Source organism: Podarcis erhardii (genome assembly GCF_964252035.2).
Source record: "Podarcis erhardii genome assembly, chromosome: 13".
Lineage (NCBI taxonomy): Eukaryota > Metazoa > Chordata > Lepidosauria > Squamata > Lacertidae > Podarcis > Podarcis erhardii.
In genome coordinates, this window is record NC_138502.1 from 10,906,989 (window position 1) to 10,927,356 (window position 20,368).

The 20,368-nt window shown below is 48.5% G+C and overlaps 1 protein-coding gene and 1 long non-coding RNA gene across 2 annotated transcripts in view; one reads left to right on the top strand and one right to left on the bottom strand.

The window, feature by feature from the left end:
* Window positions 1-20,368, top strand: part of LOC309326666 — a 271,304-nt gene that overhangs the window by 226,771 nt on the left and 24,165 nt on the right. The gene's annotated exons all lie outside the window — the stretch shown is intronic.
* LOC309328421 (vomeronasal type-2 receptor 26-like) lies at window positions 8,462-12,823 on the bottom strand (the record flags this gene model as incomplete). The annotated part of the gene is made up of 4 exons (XM_081838422.1): window positions 11,967-12,823; window positions 10,963-11,190; window positions 9,721-9,847; window positions 8,462-9,363 (listed from the first exon to the last, which is right to left on the bottom strand). The coding sequence occupies exons 1-4, from the start codon at window positions 12,801-12,803 to the stop codon at window positions 8,462-8,464; spliced, it is 2,094 nt and encodes a 697-aa protein (XP_081694548.1). The 5' UTR covers window positions 12,804-12,823.

The following is a 20,368-nucleotide window of genomic DNA, read 5'->3' on the forward strand; positions in this document are numbered from 1 at the left end:
AGCCCGGCATTAGCATGGTACCAGCGTCAATTGACCTTTTGCTCCTCCTACTGCGCAGAACACTGCATCCTGACTAGCCAGGAAGACGAGGGGCAAGAGGATGAACCACAGCTATAACTAGGCATGCTGCAAGCGGTACCCGACAAGTACAAGGCATTTTTGGAGGTCTTCTGCGAGAAGGAAGCGGACAAGCTGCCTCCCCACAGGCCCTACGACTGCAAGATTGACCTCCTGCCGGGGGCGACGCTGCTGACAGGGAGACTGTATTCCATGTCTGAGGATGAACTGCAGGAACTCAGGGAGTTCATAGATCACAACTTGAAGCGGGGATTCATCCGAGAATCAAAAGCAGTGGAGGGCAGTCCTGTGTTCTTTGTGAAGAAAAAAGACACGCCCCAAAAGAGGCTGTTAGTTGATTATAGAATTTTAAATTCAAAAACTAAGCCCACGGCGTTCCCCATGCCCAAGATCGACGACCTGCTCGCGACGGTGAGGAAGGGACGCATCTTCACCAAGTTGGATCTACGTGGGGTGTACAATCTTATATGCATGCGGGAGGGCGACGAGTGGAAGACGGCCATGTTTACGCCCCTAGGCACCTATGAATATAGAGTTATGCCGTTTGGTTTACAAAATGGTTCCCACTGTTTTCAAGCCTACATGCACCACGTCTTAGCGGGACTCCTCTACAAGAAGTGCGTCTGCTTCCTGGACGACATCCTGATCTTCTCGGAATCACAGGAGGCTCACGAGAGAGACGTCAAGGAGGTCCTGCAGAGACTACGGGAGCACAGACTTTACGCCAAACTGGAGAAGTGCCAGTTCGACATGACGGAGGTGGATTTCCTGGGCTACAAGCTATCCGACAAGGGACTCGCCATGGACAGCGCCAAGGTCCGCTCGGTGTTGGACTGGAAGAGCCCGCGCAACCGGAAGGAGGTCCAGAAGTTCGTCGGCTTTGCCAACTTTTATCGCAAGTTTATCAAGGGGTTCGCCATGCAAACGGCGGCCATCACAAACACCCTCAGCTCCAAGAAGAAGAACTTCATATGGACGGAGCAGGCGGAGCGGTCCTTTCAGACGCTCAAGCGTCTCTTCGCATCCGAAGAGCAGCTGCTGCACGTAAACCCCAGCAAACCCATGAAGGTTGAAACGGACGCTTCAGACAGAGCCGTGGGGGCAGTCCTGTTGCAGCGAGACCCGCAAGGGGACTGGAGGCCGTGTGCTTTCTACTCCAGGAAACTCAGCAAGTCGGAGCAGAACTACACCATCTGGGACAGGGAGTTGCTGGCCATTCATGCAGCCTTCAAGGCGTGGCGGCACTTCCTCATCGGAGCCAAACACACAGTGCAGGTCCACACGGACCATAAGAACCTGGAGTACTGGCGCACGGCGTGGTTCCTGAACCAGAGGCACATCCGCTGGGCAGAGTTCTTTGCGGATTTCGACTTCAGGATAGAATACATCCCGGGAGACAACAACATCATGGCGGATGCGCTATCCAGGAAACCGCAGTATCTCGAGGAAGAGGCACCGGCGGCGGCCAAGCACATTTTCGCACCGAAAGCGTGGGCATGCGCCTCAGCCACAGTGGACCTGGACGCGGTACGTCGCGCACTGCAGACGGACTCCTTCACACGATCCAAGATGGAGGAGGTGCGCAGCGACACAGCAAAGGACAACGAGTTCCAGATACACGACGGACTGCTCATCAGAAAAGGGGCCCTCTACGTGCCAGGAGACGACCTCCGAGCGAAAGTACTGCAGCAGTTACACGACGCGCCCAGCACTGGGCACTTCGGCAAAGACAAGACGGTGGACTTAGTAGCCAGAGACTTTTGGTGGCCCAAGATGAGGGGGGAAGTCGTGGATTACGTCACGAGGTGCGACACATGCCAAAGGGCCAAGCCAGTACACAGACCGCCGGCGGGACTGCTGGAACCGCTACAGACACCGCTCGAACCGTGGGAGAGGGTGGCCCTGGACTTTGTCATGGATCTGCCCAGTTCGCGGGGCAAAACAGCAGTACTCGTGGTCGTGGACATGTTCACCAAGATGGCACACTTCATTCCTTGCGCGAAGGTGGCCACAGCGGAACAGACCGCCAAGCTGTTCATAGACCACGTGTTCAAGGTGCACGGTCTACCACGGTCTATCCTGTCCGACCGGGGGCGCCAGTTAATCTCGAACTTCTGGCAGAAGTTGATGGGCATCCTGAACATCAAGATCAACCTAGCGTCGGCAAGACACCCGCAGACCAACGGACAAGCGGAGAGGGACAAGCGGAGAGGGTCAACGCCATCATGCAGCAGTACCTCAGATGCTACGCGAATCAGCAGCCTTCGACATGGGTGGACTACCTACCGCTGGCCGAGTTTGCCTACAACAACACGAAGCACATGTCCACGGGGGTGACACCGTTCTTCGCCAACAATGGGTGGCATCCCAGAACCTTCCCGGGATTAGAGAGAGTGGGGGAGGGGGAGCCACAGGGAGCAGAGGCCTTGGCAACGGAGTTACAGGAGGTCCACGAGCAACTCCGGAGGCAGTTAGAACTAGCAAAACATGCATACAAAATGCAGGCAGACAGACACAGGAGAGTTGGGGAAGACATACAGGTGGGAGACTGGGTCTGGTTAGTGGCCCAGGCAGTACCGACCAGATTGTTAGCTAAGAAAAAGCTCGGACACAAGCAGCTAGGGCCTTACCAAGTTGAGGCACAGATCAATCCAGTGGCCTTCCGGTTGACACTCCCGGAGGGATCCAGAATGCACCCGGTCTTTCATAGATCAGTGCTCATGCCCTACAAGGCACCTCACAGGTTTCAGGCGCCAGAGACAGCACCAGACCCGCTCAGGGAAGCGCCCACGAAGGGGGGGTCGCCGAGGGTGGAGCCACTCAAAGAGGCCACAGAGATTTTAGACTCGAGATGGGGGGAGGAAGGGATTGAATAATAATAATAATAATAATAATAATAATAATAATAATTTATTATTTGTACCCCGCCCATCTGGCTGGGTTTCCCCAGCCACTCTGGGCGGCTTCCATAAAAACCAGAAATACACTAAAATATCACAGATTAAAAACTTCCCTGAACAGGGCTGCCTTAAGATGTCTTCTGAATGTCAGGTAGTTATTTATCGCTTTGACATCTGATGGGAGGGCGTTCCACAAGGCGGGTGCCACTACCGAGAAGGCCCTCTGCCTGGTTCCCTGTAGCTTTGCTTCTCGTAATGAGGGAACCGCCAGAAGGCCCTCGGCGCTGGACCTCAGCGTCCGGGCAGAACGATGGGGGTGGAGACGCTCCTTCAGGTATACTGGGCCGAGGCCATTTAGGGCTTTAAAGGTCAACACCAGCACTTTGAATTGTGCTCGGAAACGTACTGGGAGCCAATGTAGGTCTTTCAAGACCGGTGTTATGTGGTCTCGGCGGCTGCCCCCAGTCACCAGTCTAGCTGCCGCATTCTGGATTAGTTGTAGTTTCCGAGTCACCTTCAAAGGTAGCCCCACGTAGAGCGCATTGCAGTAGTCCAAGCGGGAGATAACTAGAGCATGCACCACTCTGGCGAGACAGTCCGCGGGCAGGTAGGGTCTCAGCCTGCGTACCAGGTGGAGTTGGTAGACAGCTGCCCTGGATACAGAATTGACCTGCGCCTCCATGGACAGCTGTGAGTCCAAAATGACTCCCAGGCTGCGCACCTGGTCCTTCAGGGGCACAGTTACCCCATTCAGGACCAGGGAGTCCTCCACACCAGCCCGCCCCCTGTCCCCCAAAAACAGTACTTCTGTCTTGTCAGGATTCAACCTCAATCCATTAGCCGCCATCCATCCTCCAACCGCCTCCAGGCACTCACACAGGACCTTCACCGCCTTCACTGGTTCTGATTTGAAAGAGAGGTAGAGCTGGGTATCATCTGCATATTGATGGACACCCAGTCCAAACCCCCTGATGATCTCTCCCAGCGGCTTCATATAGGTGTTAAAAAGCATGGGGGAGAGGACGGAACCCTGAGGCACCCCACAAGTGAGGGCCCAGGGGTCTGAACACTCATCCCCCACCACCACTTTCTGAACACGGCCCAGGAGGAAGGAGCGAAACCACTGTATAACAGTGCCCCCAGCTCCCAGCCCCTCTAGACGGTCCAGAAGGATGTTATGGTCGATTGTATCAAAGGCCGCTGAGAGATCCAGCAGAACTAGGAAACAGCTCTCACCTTTGTCCCTAGCTCGCCGGAGATCATCAACCAGCGCGACCAAGGCAGTTTCAGTCCCATGATGAGGCCTGAATCCCGATTGGAAGGGATCCAAATGGTCCGCATCCTCCAGGCGTGCCTGGAGTTGTTCAGCAACCACGCGCTCAATCACCTTGCCCAAGAATGGAAGATTTGAGACTGGGCGATAGTTGGCCATACTGGCCGGGTCTAAAGATGGTTTTTTAAGAAGCGGTTTGATGACCGCCTCTTTCAGCGGATCTGGGAATGCTCCCTCACAGAGGGAAGCATTCACCACCCCGCAGAGCCCATCGCCCAGCCCTTCCCGGCTTGCTTTTATTAGCCAGGATGGGCAAGGATCCAGGAGACAGGTGGTTGGTTTCACGCGTCCAAGCAGCCTGTCCACATCCTCGGGGGTAATGGATTGAAATCGATTCCATGCAACTTGACCAGACAGAGCTCTAGCACTCTCCCGCCCCAGCCCTGCTCCCACGGTGGTGTCTAGCTCCTTCCGAATATGAGTGATTTTATCTGCAAAAAACTTTGCAAAATCGTTGCAGGAGATCTTGGGGTCTTTACAAAGCCCCGGTGGTAAAGGTGGTTCCGTTAAATTACGAACCACCTGAAAAAGTCTCCTGCTACTATTTTCTGCAGATGCAATAGAGGCGGTGAAGAAAGTCTTCTTCGCCGTCGCTATCGCCACTTGGTAGGCTCGACGTTGAGCTCTAACCTGTGTCCGGTCAGATTCGGAGTGAGTTTTTTGCCACCGACGCTCTAGCCGTCTCAGCGATTGTTTCATCGCCCTCAGCTCCGAAGAAAACCACGGAGCTGTCCGGGCTCCATGCAATCGGAGAGGGCGCTTCGGAGCCAGACAGTCGATAGCCCTGGTTAACTCCGCATTCCAGCGGGCCACCAGGGAATCAGCTGAAAGGCCATCAACATGGGATAAGGCATCCCCTACCACTCTCTGGAAACCATTTGGATCCATTAAGTGGCGGGGGCGGACCATCCGAATTGGTCCCACCTCCCTGCAGAGGGGAAGGGTCGCGGAGAAGTCCAGTTGCACCAGGAAGTGATCTGACCATGGCACTTCTTTTGTTTCACTTTTACTTAGTGTCAGATCACCCACGTCACTAGAGGTGAACACCAGGTCTAAGGCATGTCCATGACTATGAGTTGGGCCAAACTTATTCAGGGACAGCCCCATGGAGGCCATGCTTTCCACGAAGTCCAGAGCAGCCCCTTGTAAGGTCGTGTCGGCATGGATGTTAAAATCCCCTAGGACAACCAAACTAGGTGTCTCCAGGAGAAAATCCGCCACGACCTGAAGCAGCTCAGACAGGGAATCCTTGGTGCAGCGGGGAGGTCGGTACACCAAAAGGAATCCTGTACTGCCCCTATTGCCCAACTTCCAGAACATGCACTCAGAAAACTGGATCTTCCCAGTAGGACGCCTGGTGTAAGCTAGTGACTTCCTAAAAATCACTGCAACCCCCCCTCCCCGCCCACATGACCTGGGTTGCTGTGCGTAAGAGAAACCTGGTGGGCAAGCAGCGGCAAGGACAGGCCCATCTGCTTCCTCCAACCAGGTCTCTGTCACACATGCCAGGTCAAGTCCTCCATCCACAATCAGGTCGTGGATGGCAGTGGTTTTATTCCTCATTGACCTGGCATTACACAGCAACACCTTCAGGTCATGTAGGTTTCCCCTGTTGATTCCAGTATCCATCCGGTCAAGGCCAGACCCGGAGGCAGGGATAGTCTTCAAACAACGACTAAACCTGCCTCCTCGGTAATGACATGGTCTGGTCTTAGCGTAACTCCGCCTCCTGCCCATGATCACCGAGATCGGATGTCCCAGTGCTTCCCCCCCTGTGGAACTTGTCCAAGCCATCGTGATGACTGGGGCCCCACTCCCAGGCAGCCCTGATCTAGCCCCTTCAAAACAAAACATAAACTATACAGAACCAATAAAACAACAACAACAACAACAAAAAAGAACAGAACAATTATAATAAAATTAATCCCCAACCAAATATCCATCCCACCCACCCCCAGCAATAGAAAAAAAGAAATAAAAATTTAAATTGCCACCGACTGCTTGAGGACATTTTAAAGCACATTAAGCCCCTGGAACGGGAAGCAATGGCAGAACACTTCCCACCCTTCCCAAGAGTTTGTTCCAAAAGTTTGTTCCTGGGCCACGCCCCCTGGGCCAGTTGGAAAAGGTCCTGGAAGGGAGCAGGCCCTGCAGTTCTCACTCAGCCGATGGTCCGAGGCCTCACTGCAGCAGGAGTCCCTTTATAGCCAGGAGAGAGGGCCTGGGCCACGCCCCCTGGGCCAGTTGGAAAAGGCCCTGGAAGGGAGCAGGCCCTGCAGTCCTCACCCAGCCGATGGTCCGAGGCTTCCCCGCAGCAGGAGTCCCTTTATAGCCAGGAGAGAGGGCCTGGGCCACGCCCCCTGGGTCAGTTGGAAAAGGCCCTGGAAGGGAGCAGGCCCTGCAGTCCTCACCCAGCCGATGGTCCGAGGCTTCCCCGCAGCAGGAGTCCCTTTATAGCCAGGAGAGAGGGCCTGGGCCACGCCCCCTGGGCCAGTTGGAAAAGGCCCTGGGAGGGAGCAGGCCCTGCAGTTCTCACCCAGCCGATGGTCCGAGGCCTCACTGCAGCAGGAGTCCCTTTATAGCCAGGAGAGAGGGCCTGGGCCACGCCCCCTGGGCCAGTTGGAAAAGGCCCTGGAAGGGAGCAGGCCCTGCAGTCCTCACCCAGCCGATGGTCCGAGGCTTCCCCGCAGCAGGAGTCCCTTTATAGCCAGGAGAGAGGGCCTGGGCCACGCCCCCTGGGCCAGTTGGAAAAGGCCCTGGGAGGGAGCAGGCCCTGCAGTTCTCACCCAGCCGATGGTCTGATTGAATATCTACTCGCCAGGGAGGACACCCCGGCCAGCACCAACAGGTGGGTACCGGACTATGCCATGGAGGAGCAATTCCTCAAAGACGAGTTCCATGCACTTTTCCCACACAGACCCATGCCGGCAGATTATTTTGATGAATATCTTTTCACACCCACACTCTCAGCCAGCATGTTTCAGGGGTTCTCCTCAGCTGAGGAAATGGCGCCAGAGACTACCTCGCCGGAGGGGTCGATCTCAGGCTTTGGTACGGACCGCTCTTATTGGTGGGACACTCAACCCGAGGAGGAGTGGCGCAGGGAACTGCTAAGAGGGCCCTGGCACGCAGCCTCACCCGAGGAAATGGGGGGACAGGAGGGCATGGACGGGTTGGGGGAGGACCCTGGGTTCGAGCACACCTGCAAAGAAATGGAAGCGGAGGAGATCGACGTTGATGTGCCCGTCACGGACTGGCAGCATGCCAGGGGGGAAGAACTGTATCCGGCACTCACCCCCACAGCATTGGAGCACCCGGAACCCACGCCAGAAGAGGGAGAGGGGGGAAGGGGGGGCTTCGAGGGGGGGATGGATGTCAGGGACGCAGCGGGAGCGCAGGGAGGGGAGGAGATGGAGAGCGAGGGGGAGCAATCCGAGGGCAGTGTAGGAGAAGATGACAGTAGCCCGAGAGATTCCATGAGCCTCTCCAGCGAATCGGAAGATTCACAGAAGGGGGCGCCGATGGCCAGGGCAAGGGGGGCCCCAAGGGGGACACCCCAGAAGCAAGGGGCCAGCGGGGACTCCCAGAGCAGCAGTTGGAAATCAGGACCAGCTTCCCCACCAGAGCGTAGTGGGGGGGAGGAGTCCCAGGTATCAGGGCCAGCGTATTCACCACCAGCGAGAGAAGATGAGTCAGGATTGACCACGCCTCCATCGGAGAGCGGGGGAACGGTCAAGAGGAAGGTTGCCGGCTGCGCGCGCGCGCCAAGTTCAAATGTACAGGCGAGCGGCACAGCAGGTAGCCCGGATAGGGAACCAGGTCCTAAAGCCCGCCGGAAGGAGGGGCAAGAATCAGGGGGGTCAGCGTCAGAAGAGTCCAGAAAGGATGAAACCCCAGCGGGCAGGAGGGCCCAGAGGAGGAAGGAGCTAAGGAAGAGGTGGAGCAAGGCTAGAGTCTTAAACTGGTGTGGAAGGGGAGGAGATTCAGACGGAGCTTCGCCGGTCTAGGGTTTAAGACGTAGAGCTGCACGCTGCGGCTTTGAAATGGAAACTGAACTTCAATAATGACTTTTGTACATAACTACAGCCGGGCGTTGGTCCTTTGTGAGCTGGGACCTAGGGGCGGCTCTGACAGGTAGGTTTATTATTTTTTAAATTTTCTTCCTTATTAGCTGTTCTCTATTGTTCAGCTCAGGCCTCAGAATGATTATGTAACATTTGGGGAAGAAGATGCAACCCAGCAACCCACCACCGGAGGCTAAGATGGTGAAGATCTCCACAGCCACCATATATTTTCCCTGGGTGCTCAGGTAGGAAGGAATAAAGGACAGCCAAACACTGCAGAAGACCAACATGCTGAAAGTGATAAACTTGGCTTCATTGAAACTGTCTGGTAACTTCCTGGCAAGGAAAGCCACAGCAAAACTTACAGTGGCCAGGCAGCTCATGTAGATGAGGACACAGTAAAACATTGCCACACTCCCCTCATTACATTCTAGTATGATTTCTTCCATCACAGAGTGCATGTCAACATCTGGGTATGGGGGAGAGGTTGCCAGCCACACAGTACATATCCCTGCTTGAACTATGGAACAGGAAAGGATAATGGAGTGGCCTAGTCTTTTCCCCACCCATTTCCTCATCCTGGATTCTGGTTTTGTAGCCATGAAGGCCAAAACCACCGTGAAAGTTTTTGCCAGGACACAAGAAACAGCAGTTGAGAAGATGATGCCAAAAGCTGGTTGCCGGAGGAGACATGTGACCTTTTCAGGTTGGCCAATGAAGAGCAATGCACAAAGGAAGCAGAGTAGGAGAGAGATGAGGAGAGTGTAGGTGACATTTTGGTTGTTTGCAATCACAATGGGTGTGTCATGGTGCTTCATAAATATACCTAGTACCAGAGCTGTGATCAAGGAAAGGGAAAGAGAGCAGCAGGCTAAACTTATGCCCAAAGGTTCTTCATAGGACAAGAAGCTGATATCCTTGGGTAGACATGCATCACGATTCTTGCTTGGATAGTCTTTGTCAGGGCATTTATGACAGTCATTCATATCTGGAAAAATGTAAAGAAATGAGCTCATATCATATCAGCTTACTAAAATGTTTCCTTTCTGTCTGAGAAGGAAAGAGCTGTGTTTAAATCAAAACACATGTTTAGTTCTGTCTGATGCTCTATGCGGTCATGTTGAATTTAGTTGGTTCAGAGCTATGTCATCCTGTAAGTGCCACAACCAGGGCCATTGACATTTCAATGTTTATACACATTAGCCTGGGTGCAGCCTGTGTAAGTCAGAAGGATCCACATACTATCCAACTACTCTTAATTCATTGGCATTCACATTTGATTAGCAAATTTAGACAATCTTAAGGCAAAGAAGCAGGCTCTATTTAATCTATTTATTTCTCCTACCATCCTGGTTTGCAATCTTGCCCTCTGCACATGGGATGCAATCGTAGCAGCAAGGGGGCTGTCCCTCCTTCACTTTCTTGCTGGATCCTGGAAGACATCTCTCAGTACAGACAGAAAGAGGCCGAGTCTATTCCATAAATGAAAGAACAGAATGCAGAAGAGTTCCAAATAAGGGATTTTTGAGGAATGCAATCTTGGTGAATTCCAAAACAACCAAAATTCCAGACAAATACATAAATTTTAATGAAGCTATCCAGGACCTACGATACCCCTTGGAATGCTGCAACATAATTCTCAGCATGTTAAGAAAAATATATACTTTTGAATACGTATTTTTAAAGACTAATGTATCCATTCCTAATGCCCAGTCACTTGCTCTTTACACCTTTCCTTTCCTCTCATCTCTCTCCTTCACTCTCTCAATCTTCACCACTTCTCCTGCTTCCACTTCTTCCACTTATGAACGTAGAAGACTAGTGGTGTCCTGCACCTGCTGCTGTCATTTCCCATTTTATTCCTCTGGTATTATTATACCTCCCTTTCCCAACCACCTCATTCCTCCAAATTTTAGCAAGAAAGGTGAAATCTTTAGGCTTATCTATTAATGCATCCTCTTTAACTCAGTCAAAAATCAGTGTTTTCTAAGTGTAAAGATATCCTAATGTTTTTGTTTATTTTAATATAGATTTCTATTTTTACTTAAAATTCACATTGCAGTCTTCCAGAAGAAAGAAAAACCCATTTACTTACTCCAACTAACCACTTGTGTGCACTTTCTGATGTAAGATTGCTTCAAGGTCAAAAAGATCATCCATTTCGTGGTCTTTCACCATGTACACCCTCTTGTGCAGGCAAAATATATGCAGAGGCCCTAATTGGCTGGGGGAAAACCCTGCACTCCTGTCTCCAGGCCTTTTCATAGAAAAACTGGTATTTGACCTAAATCAAAGCACTCATATTCAGATGAAGGCTCTCTGTTTGTGTGTCCCTAAGGTATATTTGCACTGCTAACCTTGTTTAACTGTTCTTCTGTTTTGTAACCTCCTTAATAAAATATTTGCCTTTACTTCTTGAGTGGCTTCTAGCAGTAAGCTTTTGTATCTTAGTCTGGTACTTGGATGCATTGGTCATGTTCAACACAGTAACTTGCAGTTTAAAAGACAGTGAGTAGACATGCAGGTGAATGATCATTGCTTATGCAAGACTGAATCTCTTTGGAATTATCTAACAATGTGGCCCTACCTGATTAAACCACCTATGCCATGTTATGGCATCTTCATCAAGGGTTAATTTTTGGTCTGAAGGAGTTTGTGGATATATCCTCCCAACTCTCACTCTGTGCAAACTTTGGTTGGAGAATATAATCCAATTGACAATATCCAAGCTAGAGGCTGCCTCTCCATTCTGGTTGATGAAAACCGCATCTCCTGCAGTATTGTTAAATGAGATGCTTCTCAGAAAGTGATGGAGCTAGATTGAATACAGAAAAGGTAATTGTTTGGAAATGGCTGTAGTTCTAATACAGAAGTGAGGTATCTTTTTCCTGTGGGCAGGACCTACAGCAAGTGGTGGGTGGTAATACAGTCAACTCCAAGAATGGAGAGACCACCAACTGTCACTCTCCCACATCTTTCTCTCTCCCCCCTTTCTACAGCCTTCCTTTCTCTGCCCCCACCACACTTCTTTTCCTCTATCACATTCATCCCAAGAGACACAAATGGGTTTGTGACCACCTGCTCTGAGGCAGCATTTTGTGTATATAGGAAAGAGAGAATGCTGAACATCTCTCTCGACTATTGCCACTACTTGTTATCTGTGAAAGCACTAACATATCAGTGGTCTCCAAACTTCTCTCAAACAAATGCCTTTTTTTCCCCTGAGAGGAATGAGCAGGCTGAAAACATTTCGGAAACCCATACTTTGTGAGGGAATAGCAAGTCCCTACCAGTCAAGGTGAGCTCCCGTTGCTCAGTCCCTGCTTCTGCCCACCTAGCAGTTCAAAAGCACAAAGTGCAAGTAGATAAATAGGTACCACTCTGGCGGGGAGGTAAATGGCATTTCTGTGCATTGCTCTGGTTCGCCAGAAGGGGCTTAGTCATGCTGGCCACAAGACCCAGAAGCTTTGTGCCGGCTCCCATGGCGAGTAAAGCGAGATGAGTATGCAACCCCAGAGTCGTCCGTGACTGGCACCTAATGGTCAGGGGTCCATTTACCTTTTTAGCAGTCAAGGATGTTCAGCCTATTACCTGCCAAAACTGTTGATTCTGATTCTTCCCTCTCCCTCTGTATGCCATTTCTCTGTGCCTGAGTCTGGATGAGAACATGGCATGTAAAGCATGGGCCATGGCGTAGACAGCACTGTGGATGCTGTAACTGTGGCCTGTCATGCTCAATTCAAAAAGTGATCCGGGAAGGCTCTCCAGCTTCTCTTCTCCAGTGCACATATTCTCCTCCATCTTGTCTGAGGTGATATCTGGAAATACACATCCAAAGACCTGTTGCCAGAAGTCCTTTATAAAACCGTCCCCATCTGTGCTGGAAGGGTTTCTGTGCACAATATACTGATGAAATTCTGGTGGGTTTCTGAAGTGAATTTCAAAGGATATAGCACCACTGAATATTCCTGAATCCCAATTCCTTTGAAAGACAAATGAAGTGAACTCAACCTGGGCTGTTATTATCCATACTTTACTTTTTATATTGTATGTCATGTCATCATGTTCTGATAGGTATGGAAGCCATCTAAAAGTTGCCATGGAATAAGATTCTCCATAGGCAACTATTACATTAGCTGTGCTGCTAAAAATCTTATGGTTTATACTTGCCCCCTGTTGTATTATGCCATTAATTTCAGATATAAAACTATAATTGGGGATTCTTTCTAGGAATGCAAAGCAGACACCACTCTTGGTAAACATGGGGGAAATAGTTTGCACAAATCTTTCTCCATTGTCATTGTCTGTTGCAATGACTCCAATCCACGTCCACCTGAAATGCAGAAGCAAAGAGAGAATTCCCTCATACTGAAGGGCTTCTGAGGCTGCCATCTGGTAGAAGGGAAGCCCTGGGCTTTTATCATTCATCACTGGAGCAGAGCCATAAATGAGCTAAAAAGTAAATAGAAGAATAGAAGAGACAAAGTAGATTCCTTTCACAGTATTCATATACATTATGAGGTGAACCCTGTTAGTCAAATATGCCCTTTGCCACCTTTTCACGGATTGTGTGCCTCTCTCTCAATTATACAAAAGACACACATACAGATGGGCCGAAAACTGGGACCATCACATTTCTTCTCTGGAGATTCTTCTTTCTTCTTCATGATTCACATACACCATCACACAGCAAAACTGTGCTGCCTCTTCTCAGACTTTATTTCTGCACATTTATTTCACTTATGAATCAGCTGCTCACTACTGTTACTGTACTCCTGAAGAACTGGAATGTATCTGCAATTTGCCATACCTCGCAGTGAATTTAATTGGTTTGGTGCATTAAAGTGGAATAATGAATGTATTGGCACCTACCTATCAGTTTTTTTTGGCTGTAAACAATTCCTGCCCCCCTTCCCCAGCAGCTTTTTTGCGATGCCCTGATCACTAATTTTAGTACTGGCATGTACTTGTCAGCTTTTATCCTGTAAGCAATTTTCTGCTTTCCCCAGCAACTCAATTCAGATACCTCCACACTAAACAGAAAATGCTGCATAACCAAAAACAGCTGGTGAGGGAAAAGCTCACATTCCCATCATTGGCATTTGGGATATCAGTGTTCTAGATGTGTGTGTAAGAAAGGACGAGTGACATATTTTTTTTCTGGTATTGCACCCTTTCTCCTTATCCAGGTTTGTTTGTTTGCTTATATTATAATTATGTACTGCCTTTATTTTCCAAGGATCTCAAGGTGGTGTACATGGTTTTCCTTCCCATTTCATCTTCACCCTGAACTGCTGATACACCCTGAACTGATGCCGAGGAACCTAGGTCTTTCTCTATACAAGCTAATAGAGGTATTGTACATAGGTGTCCTACCTGCGGAATCTTAAAGATGTCCAAAACAGTGGCCACATAAAAGGAGATTTCAGAATCCAGTCCCCCAATGACCCCAGTCAGATTATTTTCAACATCACATATATAGTTAGGGACAAATTTCTCCACAACGGATAAAAGCAGCAGTGTGGCGAGATATGTGTTCCTTGCATTGTTATAGCTGTCATATAAGTGAAAGCCCAAGGTGATATTGGGTAGGATGCGAGGGTCTTCGTTGATCTGCTTGACTGCAAATGCCAAGGCCACGATGTGCTGGTAAAGCTTAGGCAACACCCTAGAATGAGAGTTGCAAACTGTATCAGCAGGAACTTCTAGATATCAACACAGTAGTTAATCATAATGAGTTGGGGGCCGGTTACACTCTGTCTGCTCTACTATTGAATAGCTCTTATCAGTAGAAAGTTCTTCCTGATGTTTAGGTGAAATCTCATTTCTTATTTCTTTCATACACTTATTTGGAGCAAGAGAAAACAAGTGGGTTCCATCTTCCTGGTGACAACCCTTGATATATTTTTTAATGGCTATCATATTTCCCCTCAGTCTCATCATAGCTAAACATACCAAACTCCCTCAACCGTTCCTCATAAGGCTTGGTTTCCAGACCGTCTTTGTTGCCCTCCCCTTGTTGCCCTCCAGCTTGCTAATACGTTTCCTTCTTAAATTGTAGTGATCAGAACTGGACACAGGACTCCAGGTGACCAAGGCAGAACAGAGCAGTACTATTACTTCCTTTGATCAGAACACTACACTTCTATTGAAGCAGATCCCTTGACCTTTTCCACATGTACTACTGGCAAGTCAAGTGTTCCTCATCTTAGATTTGTGCATTTGTCTCTACTGAAATCCATGTTGTTACTATTGTCCCATTTTTCCAATGTTTTAAGGTTGGGTTGCTAATGTGGGGCCAATGGGACGTCTTGCCGTACACACCTGAGGTCTTTTCCTGACACTTACAATCTCTGGTCTCTCCCTGCAGTGACCTCTTTTTCATGGAGCAGGGATTGTCATTGGAATTCACTGAATTCTATACTTCATAATAAGTACCTTTCAGTGCTGAAACAAACCTTAGCCTAGATCAGAAAATGAAGCATTCAGCTTCAGAACAGGTTTTTAAAAATTCATTATTACTAATACTCTAGTAGTTTAGATAAATATAGGGATGCGGGTGGTGCTGTTGGTTAAACCACAGAGCCTAGGACTTGCCAATCAGATGGTCAGCGGTTTGAATTCCCACGACGGGGTGAGCTCCTGTTGCTCTGTCCCAGATACTGCCAACATAGCAGTTCCAAAGCACATCATAATGTAAATAGATAAATAGGTACCGCTCCAGCGGGAAAGTAAACGGTGTTTCCGTGCGCTGCTCTGGTTCGCCAGAAGTGGCTTAGTCAGGCTGGCCACATGACCCCAAAGCTGTATGCCGGCTCCCTCGGCCAATAAAGCGAGATGAGCGCTGCAACCCCAGAGTCGGCCACGACTGGACCTAATGGTCAGGGGTCCCTTTACCTTTAGTTTAGATAAAGTCTATCAAAATTGGCTTTTCAAAAGGGCTCTCCCACATACACAAACATGCATACATTTCAATACATTTATATTTATTTTCCTATCAAGAAATGGGAGCTTCTACATTATTCTCTCAATTCACAAGACATTCCTATGGATTTTTGCATCAGCATATGTCCCACTGAAATGCAAATTTGTTATTACTAGGTAAATAGGTAGAGGTTTGCAGCCTTAGTCATTACTCTCAGGCTGTGACTCTAGGTTTGATCATTTCTCTGTTGTAATGGATGAGTGACTTAGTTCTTACACAAGCTCTTCAGGCATCGCTGGTGGGGGTTCCTCAGCAAATGTTGCTGGAGAGGAGATGAAACCACCATGGTAAACAATGCCACCAATGTTAAAATCTCCTGGCTGATGATACGTGTGAAGTGGATGGTGTGGACCTTGGAGCCTGCATTTCGCTATGTGAGCCAGACATACATTGTAAGAAATCAGTTCCAGCAGTAAGAACACTAAAACCACCATCCTTAATACAAAGGCAACTGTCTGTTCTACATGGAACCCATGATTTCTCTGGCAATATTATAATTAGCTACTCCAAGATAAAAATTGTCTCATTTGATTGGTAATTCAGTTTCCTGAGACGATGTAATCTGGGAGTGTGTAAGATCAGACTTGTGGATCCCAGACCCTATTTAAATTATTCTGGTTAATTTTAGTATCCTTTGTGTTCCTCTTGCAAGTGGCCCCTGAAAGTCCACAGGGATTTTTGAGGAGCAGCAGATTTAATTATAGCCCTGTTAATAACCAAGCTGGAATTCAGTTATTTATTCAATGCTTGTGAACCCCTGTGGAATTGCTGAAGAAAATGTGTTTGTCACATATTCGGAACTATTGTGTTAAATTCCCTTTCAGTGGATAATAAGGGGCCAGTGGTGTATTGGTGAAGTTAGAAGTTCATAATAGAAGACCTTGTAAACAATGGAGACTCCCAAATGTAGTATGGTGTTGTGAGCATCTTGAATTTGGCTGAGTGGACCTGGATTCACATCAACCACGTGGCATGAGAACAATGGCTGCTCACCATTTTTCCAGGGGAGACAATGGTGTTGCCTCATTCTCAGCCTCCTTCCCCGATAGCCTAGGCACACACTTTTGCTGGCCTTTGGAGGGGAATTCTCCTTGGCCGGTGGATCTCAAAAGGGAGGTGTCTTTCCAACCCAAAAGGCAGTATAAATGGATCACTCACTGGTGCCTCCTGGAGGGAAGTGCCTTGCTGGCTGTAGCCATTGGCTGCTGTCTCGTCTAGCCTGGAAGTGAGGCTTAAAAGGGCGGTTGCAGGAGGCTCTCGCAGCATGGATGGGTGAAGAGCGACACCCTCCCACCCTCCCTTTTTATTTCCATGTTTTACTGTGTTTTTGTATCTGCTGTAAGCCACCCAAAGTGGCTGGAGAAACGCAGCCAGATGAGTGGGTTATAAATAATAAAATTATTATTATTATTAGTCCTACTTCCTTCCATTCCTGTCTCCATTTGAATACCTGGACCTTCTGCAAAGGGCCATAATCTTACAGACACTCATTAACAAGCATAGTTAGCTTGCTGTATAACAGTACAGATGTCTACGCAGAAATAAGTGTTTTAAGATTTAATGGGCCTTACTCCCAGAGTGAGTACAAGCTGGCAACGTAGGCTCTGATTTACAGTTAAAACTAAGAGAAAGCAGTGGCTTTGTGCCCATTAAGAGCTGTATAACAGGAATAAATTCAGTGGTTAAGCCTGGATTCTAGAAAGCTGAGGTCCATTATGGGAATACAGATGCAACCTGAAGTTTCTCTGTCCTCTTTCATTCCACTTTCAATCTGATTAAGCTCTGGTTTACTTGTATTCTCCAATCATGGTTAGCAATAATCAATTTTATCTGCTCATCAAACATTTGCTGAAGGATGCCAACAGTCAGTGGAAAGTCCAACAATATACTTGTCACATATATAATACACATTTGTATCAAGAATATAATGTTCTGATCCATCACTTGTGTTGGCGAAAATAAAACTTTTCAGTTGTGGCTTTATCAAATGCTTTGCCCAGCGAAGTGTGCATGGTTCTTTATTGCCATCTTTTCTAAGCACCAGGGCAGAAATCTAGTTCTCTGAATTTCACCAAGGAGACCTGATTCAGACAAAATCTTGGGGGGAGGGAACCCAATTCAATGGGGGGTATATTATTTCACAGTACATAGATAAACTATGGAACTCACTGCCATAGGAAACAATGGTGGAGACAGTGCATTTGCTTTTGAATACAGTTTGAAGGTTTTCCACAGGAATCCGGTTGGTCAGTGTGAGTACAGGCTGCCGTACACGAATGCACCATTAGCCTGACTCAAGAGGATCATCTTACATCTCTACGATCTTGAGTATGGATAGGTTGATGATGAAATCTGACTATGAGCAGTACAGAACAATAGACCTTTAGGGTATGGTGGTTATAGGGTTAACCTCCTTGATGTTCTGTATCTGGGGGGAGGAGCGTCTACGCGACACTATTGCTATCATCACAGCCTTTGTTCTGTGAGCTGCTTTCGGTTTTAATCTGAGAGTGCTTTCTGCACAGAGAGGATGTCGGAAAGCTCTGAAGGTGATTTACTGCTGTAAATAAACACTTTATAGATAGAAGAAGCTGTCTCTGGACTTTATTACTCCTTTTTCCTCACACGGAAGGCAAACTGCTGTGTCTCTGCATATTTCCTGCTTAGGTCATATTTCCTCAGAGTGTGCACAAGAGGAAATGGCTGGACGGCAGATTTATTTACAATAGGTTATGGAAGCCAATGTTTTATTGCCAAGTGTGAGAAGGGAGTACAAGAAAGGCTGCCAGCTTTGAACTCCTGCTGGAGAGGACAAAGGCAGTTCTGAGTTCACTGGTGAAGCAGAGGAGCTAGCTGAAAGAAGCATCTTCGAGGGGCCGGCAGCTGAAACAGTGTGAGTAAGCTTTAGCCCTGGGGGGGGGGGAGATGGCTGCAGATCAACAGTGTGAGACTTTTACTGTGCCTTTTGAAAGGCTTAATGGCTCAAACTGGGAAGACTGGGCAAGGCGGATGTACTTCTGGCTGGGAGGAAAGCAGTTTTGGGAATGTACACAGGCTGACCCAGTGCCTGCTGGAGCCGGCTGCTGAGATAGAGAGGGCAGCGTGTGCACTGAGGAGGGATCAGAAAGCCATGTCCCACGTTGTGATGGCTATGGAATCATCACAACTTCTTCACATAGATGGTTTGTGAACTTGTCACCAAATTTGGGCTGCTTTGACTAGAATACACCAAAGGACCACACCTGGGGCAAAGATCTATGTCATACGTTCTCTGTTTGAGAAGAGGCTGTCCCCTCTTCTCTGTGACCACATTGCCCAGATGCTGACTGTTTTTAGCAAGCTGCGTCAGCTCAGTGTGCCCTTCCCAGATGAACTTAAGGCTTATGCATTGTTAAGCTTCTTGGACAGAAGTTATGAGAACTTAGTCCTAACGATGGAGATGATGCCGCCAAATGATCTTACGTTGGAATATATAAGTGGGAGATTGATTGATAAGGAATCGAAATGCCAGAGGGCTGTGAAAGAGAGCACAGGCTGCAACCCAAGAAGGAGTGGGGGGGGCAGCCAGGAGCAGTGAGGACTGTGTGAAAGCTTTTGCTTCCAAAAGATGTTTTCGTTGTGGAAGCAGTGGACACCTGGTCCGCAATTGTCCTCTAGAGGCCCAGGAATGCAAGGACACCGGAATGGTGGCCGGAAAGGAATGTCAACAAAGCAGATAAGTGGCAGTTCGAGAACTGGTTCCCAGCAGAGACATGGGAAACAAGGAGGCCAGAGTGAGAAAGGCAAGGAGAAGCCTCTCTATCACCTCACAGCATCGATGGTGTCTCTGGGAAACAGCAAAGGCCCAGTCGGGGGAACAGCGTCTCTATGGCAACGTTGGAAGGCAGCCAAAGAGCTACTTTGTCTTTTGTTGTGGACACTGGAGCCACACATTGTCTCGTGCCCTCTGCTGGTCTGCTTCGAAACTGCAAGTCTGTGAAAAGTGGATATTTTGTTTCACTGGATGATGGCTCCAAGAGACAATTAACTGAGACTGGTTTTTTTGTATTGTTCTTTTATAGATCATGAAGTGCAAGCATTCGTGGTTCCTGAGATGGCAAATTGTCTTTTATCTGTGTCTGCCCTCGTTGCTGACGGTTTTGATATAATGTTTGCTAATAACATGTGCTCTTTTTTCAGGGACGGCAAGAAGCTGTACAGTGCTGAGTGCAGAGATAGACTGTTCGTGGTGGAGGTGCCTATTGCTAATGTAGCTGTTGCAGAGCCCCCTGAAGAGGCACAAGTGCAGTGCCCAAACGTACCACCACATGACAATTGTTTACACTTGTGGCACAGGAGACTTCCCCATGTTCCCTGGTTTTACGTTAAGAAAGCACCTGAGAACACGGTGGGGTGCAAGTTTAAGGGGTGTGACAAATTCCTAGATTGCAGAGCATGCAAGCAATCAAAGGTTACCACATGTACTTATCCCAGGTCAGACAGGAAGACCAGCAAACCCTTTGAGCTGGTTCATGCAGATTTGTGTGGTCCCATGCAGGTAGCTTCTTTAAGTGGATCAAAGTACATTCTTCTGATCATTGATGATTTTTCGAAGAACTTGTGGCTGTTACAATTTGACACAAGAGTGAAGCAGCTGCACTGATTAGGGATTGGATCACAGCAGTAGAGCTGTGTTTTTCCACTAGGGTTGTTTCGTTTCAGAGTGATCGTGGAGCGGAATTCACCGGTTCTGCACTGCAGAATATCTTCCGACAGAAGGGAATCAGCCACAGGCTAACAGCACCACACAGTCCCCAACAGAATGTTGTTGCAGAGCGTAAAAATAGAACGCTGCAGGAAGCCACTAATGCCATGCTTTATGACTCTGGTCTCCCACAGTGTTTTTGGGCGGAGAGGTATAAAACAGCATGCTTCATACAGAATAGAATGTACAATTCAAATGTAGGGGACATGCCTTATTTTCTGCTGCACGGTAACAAGCCCAAGGTGGATTTCTTTCGTGTGTTTG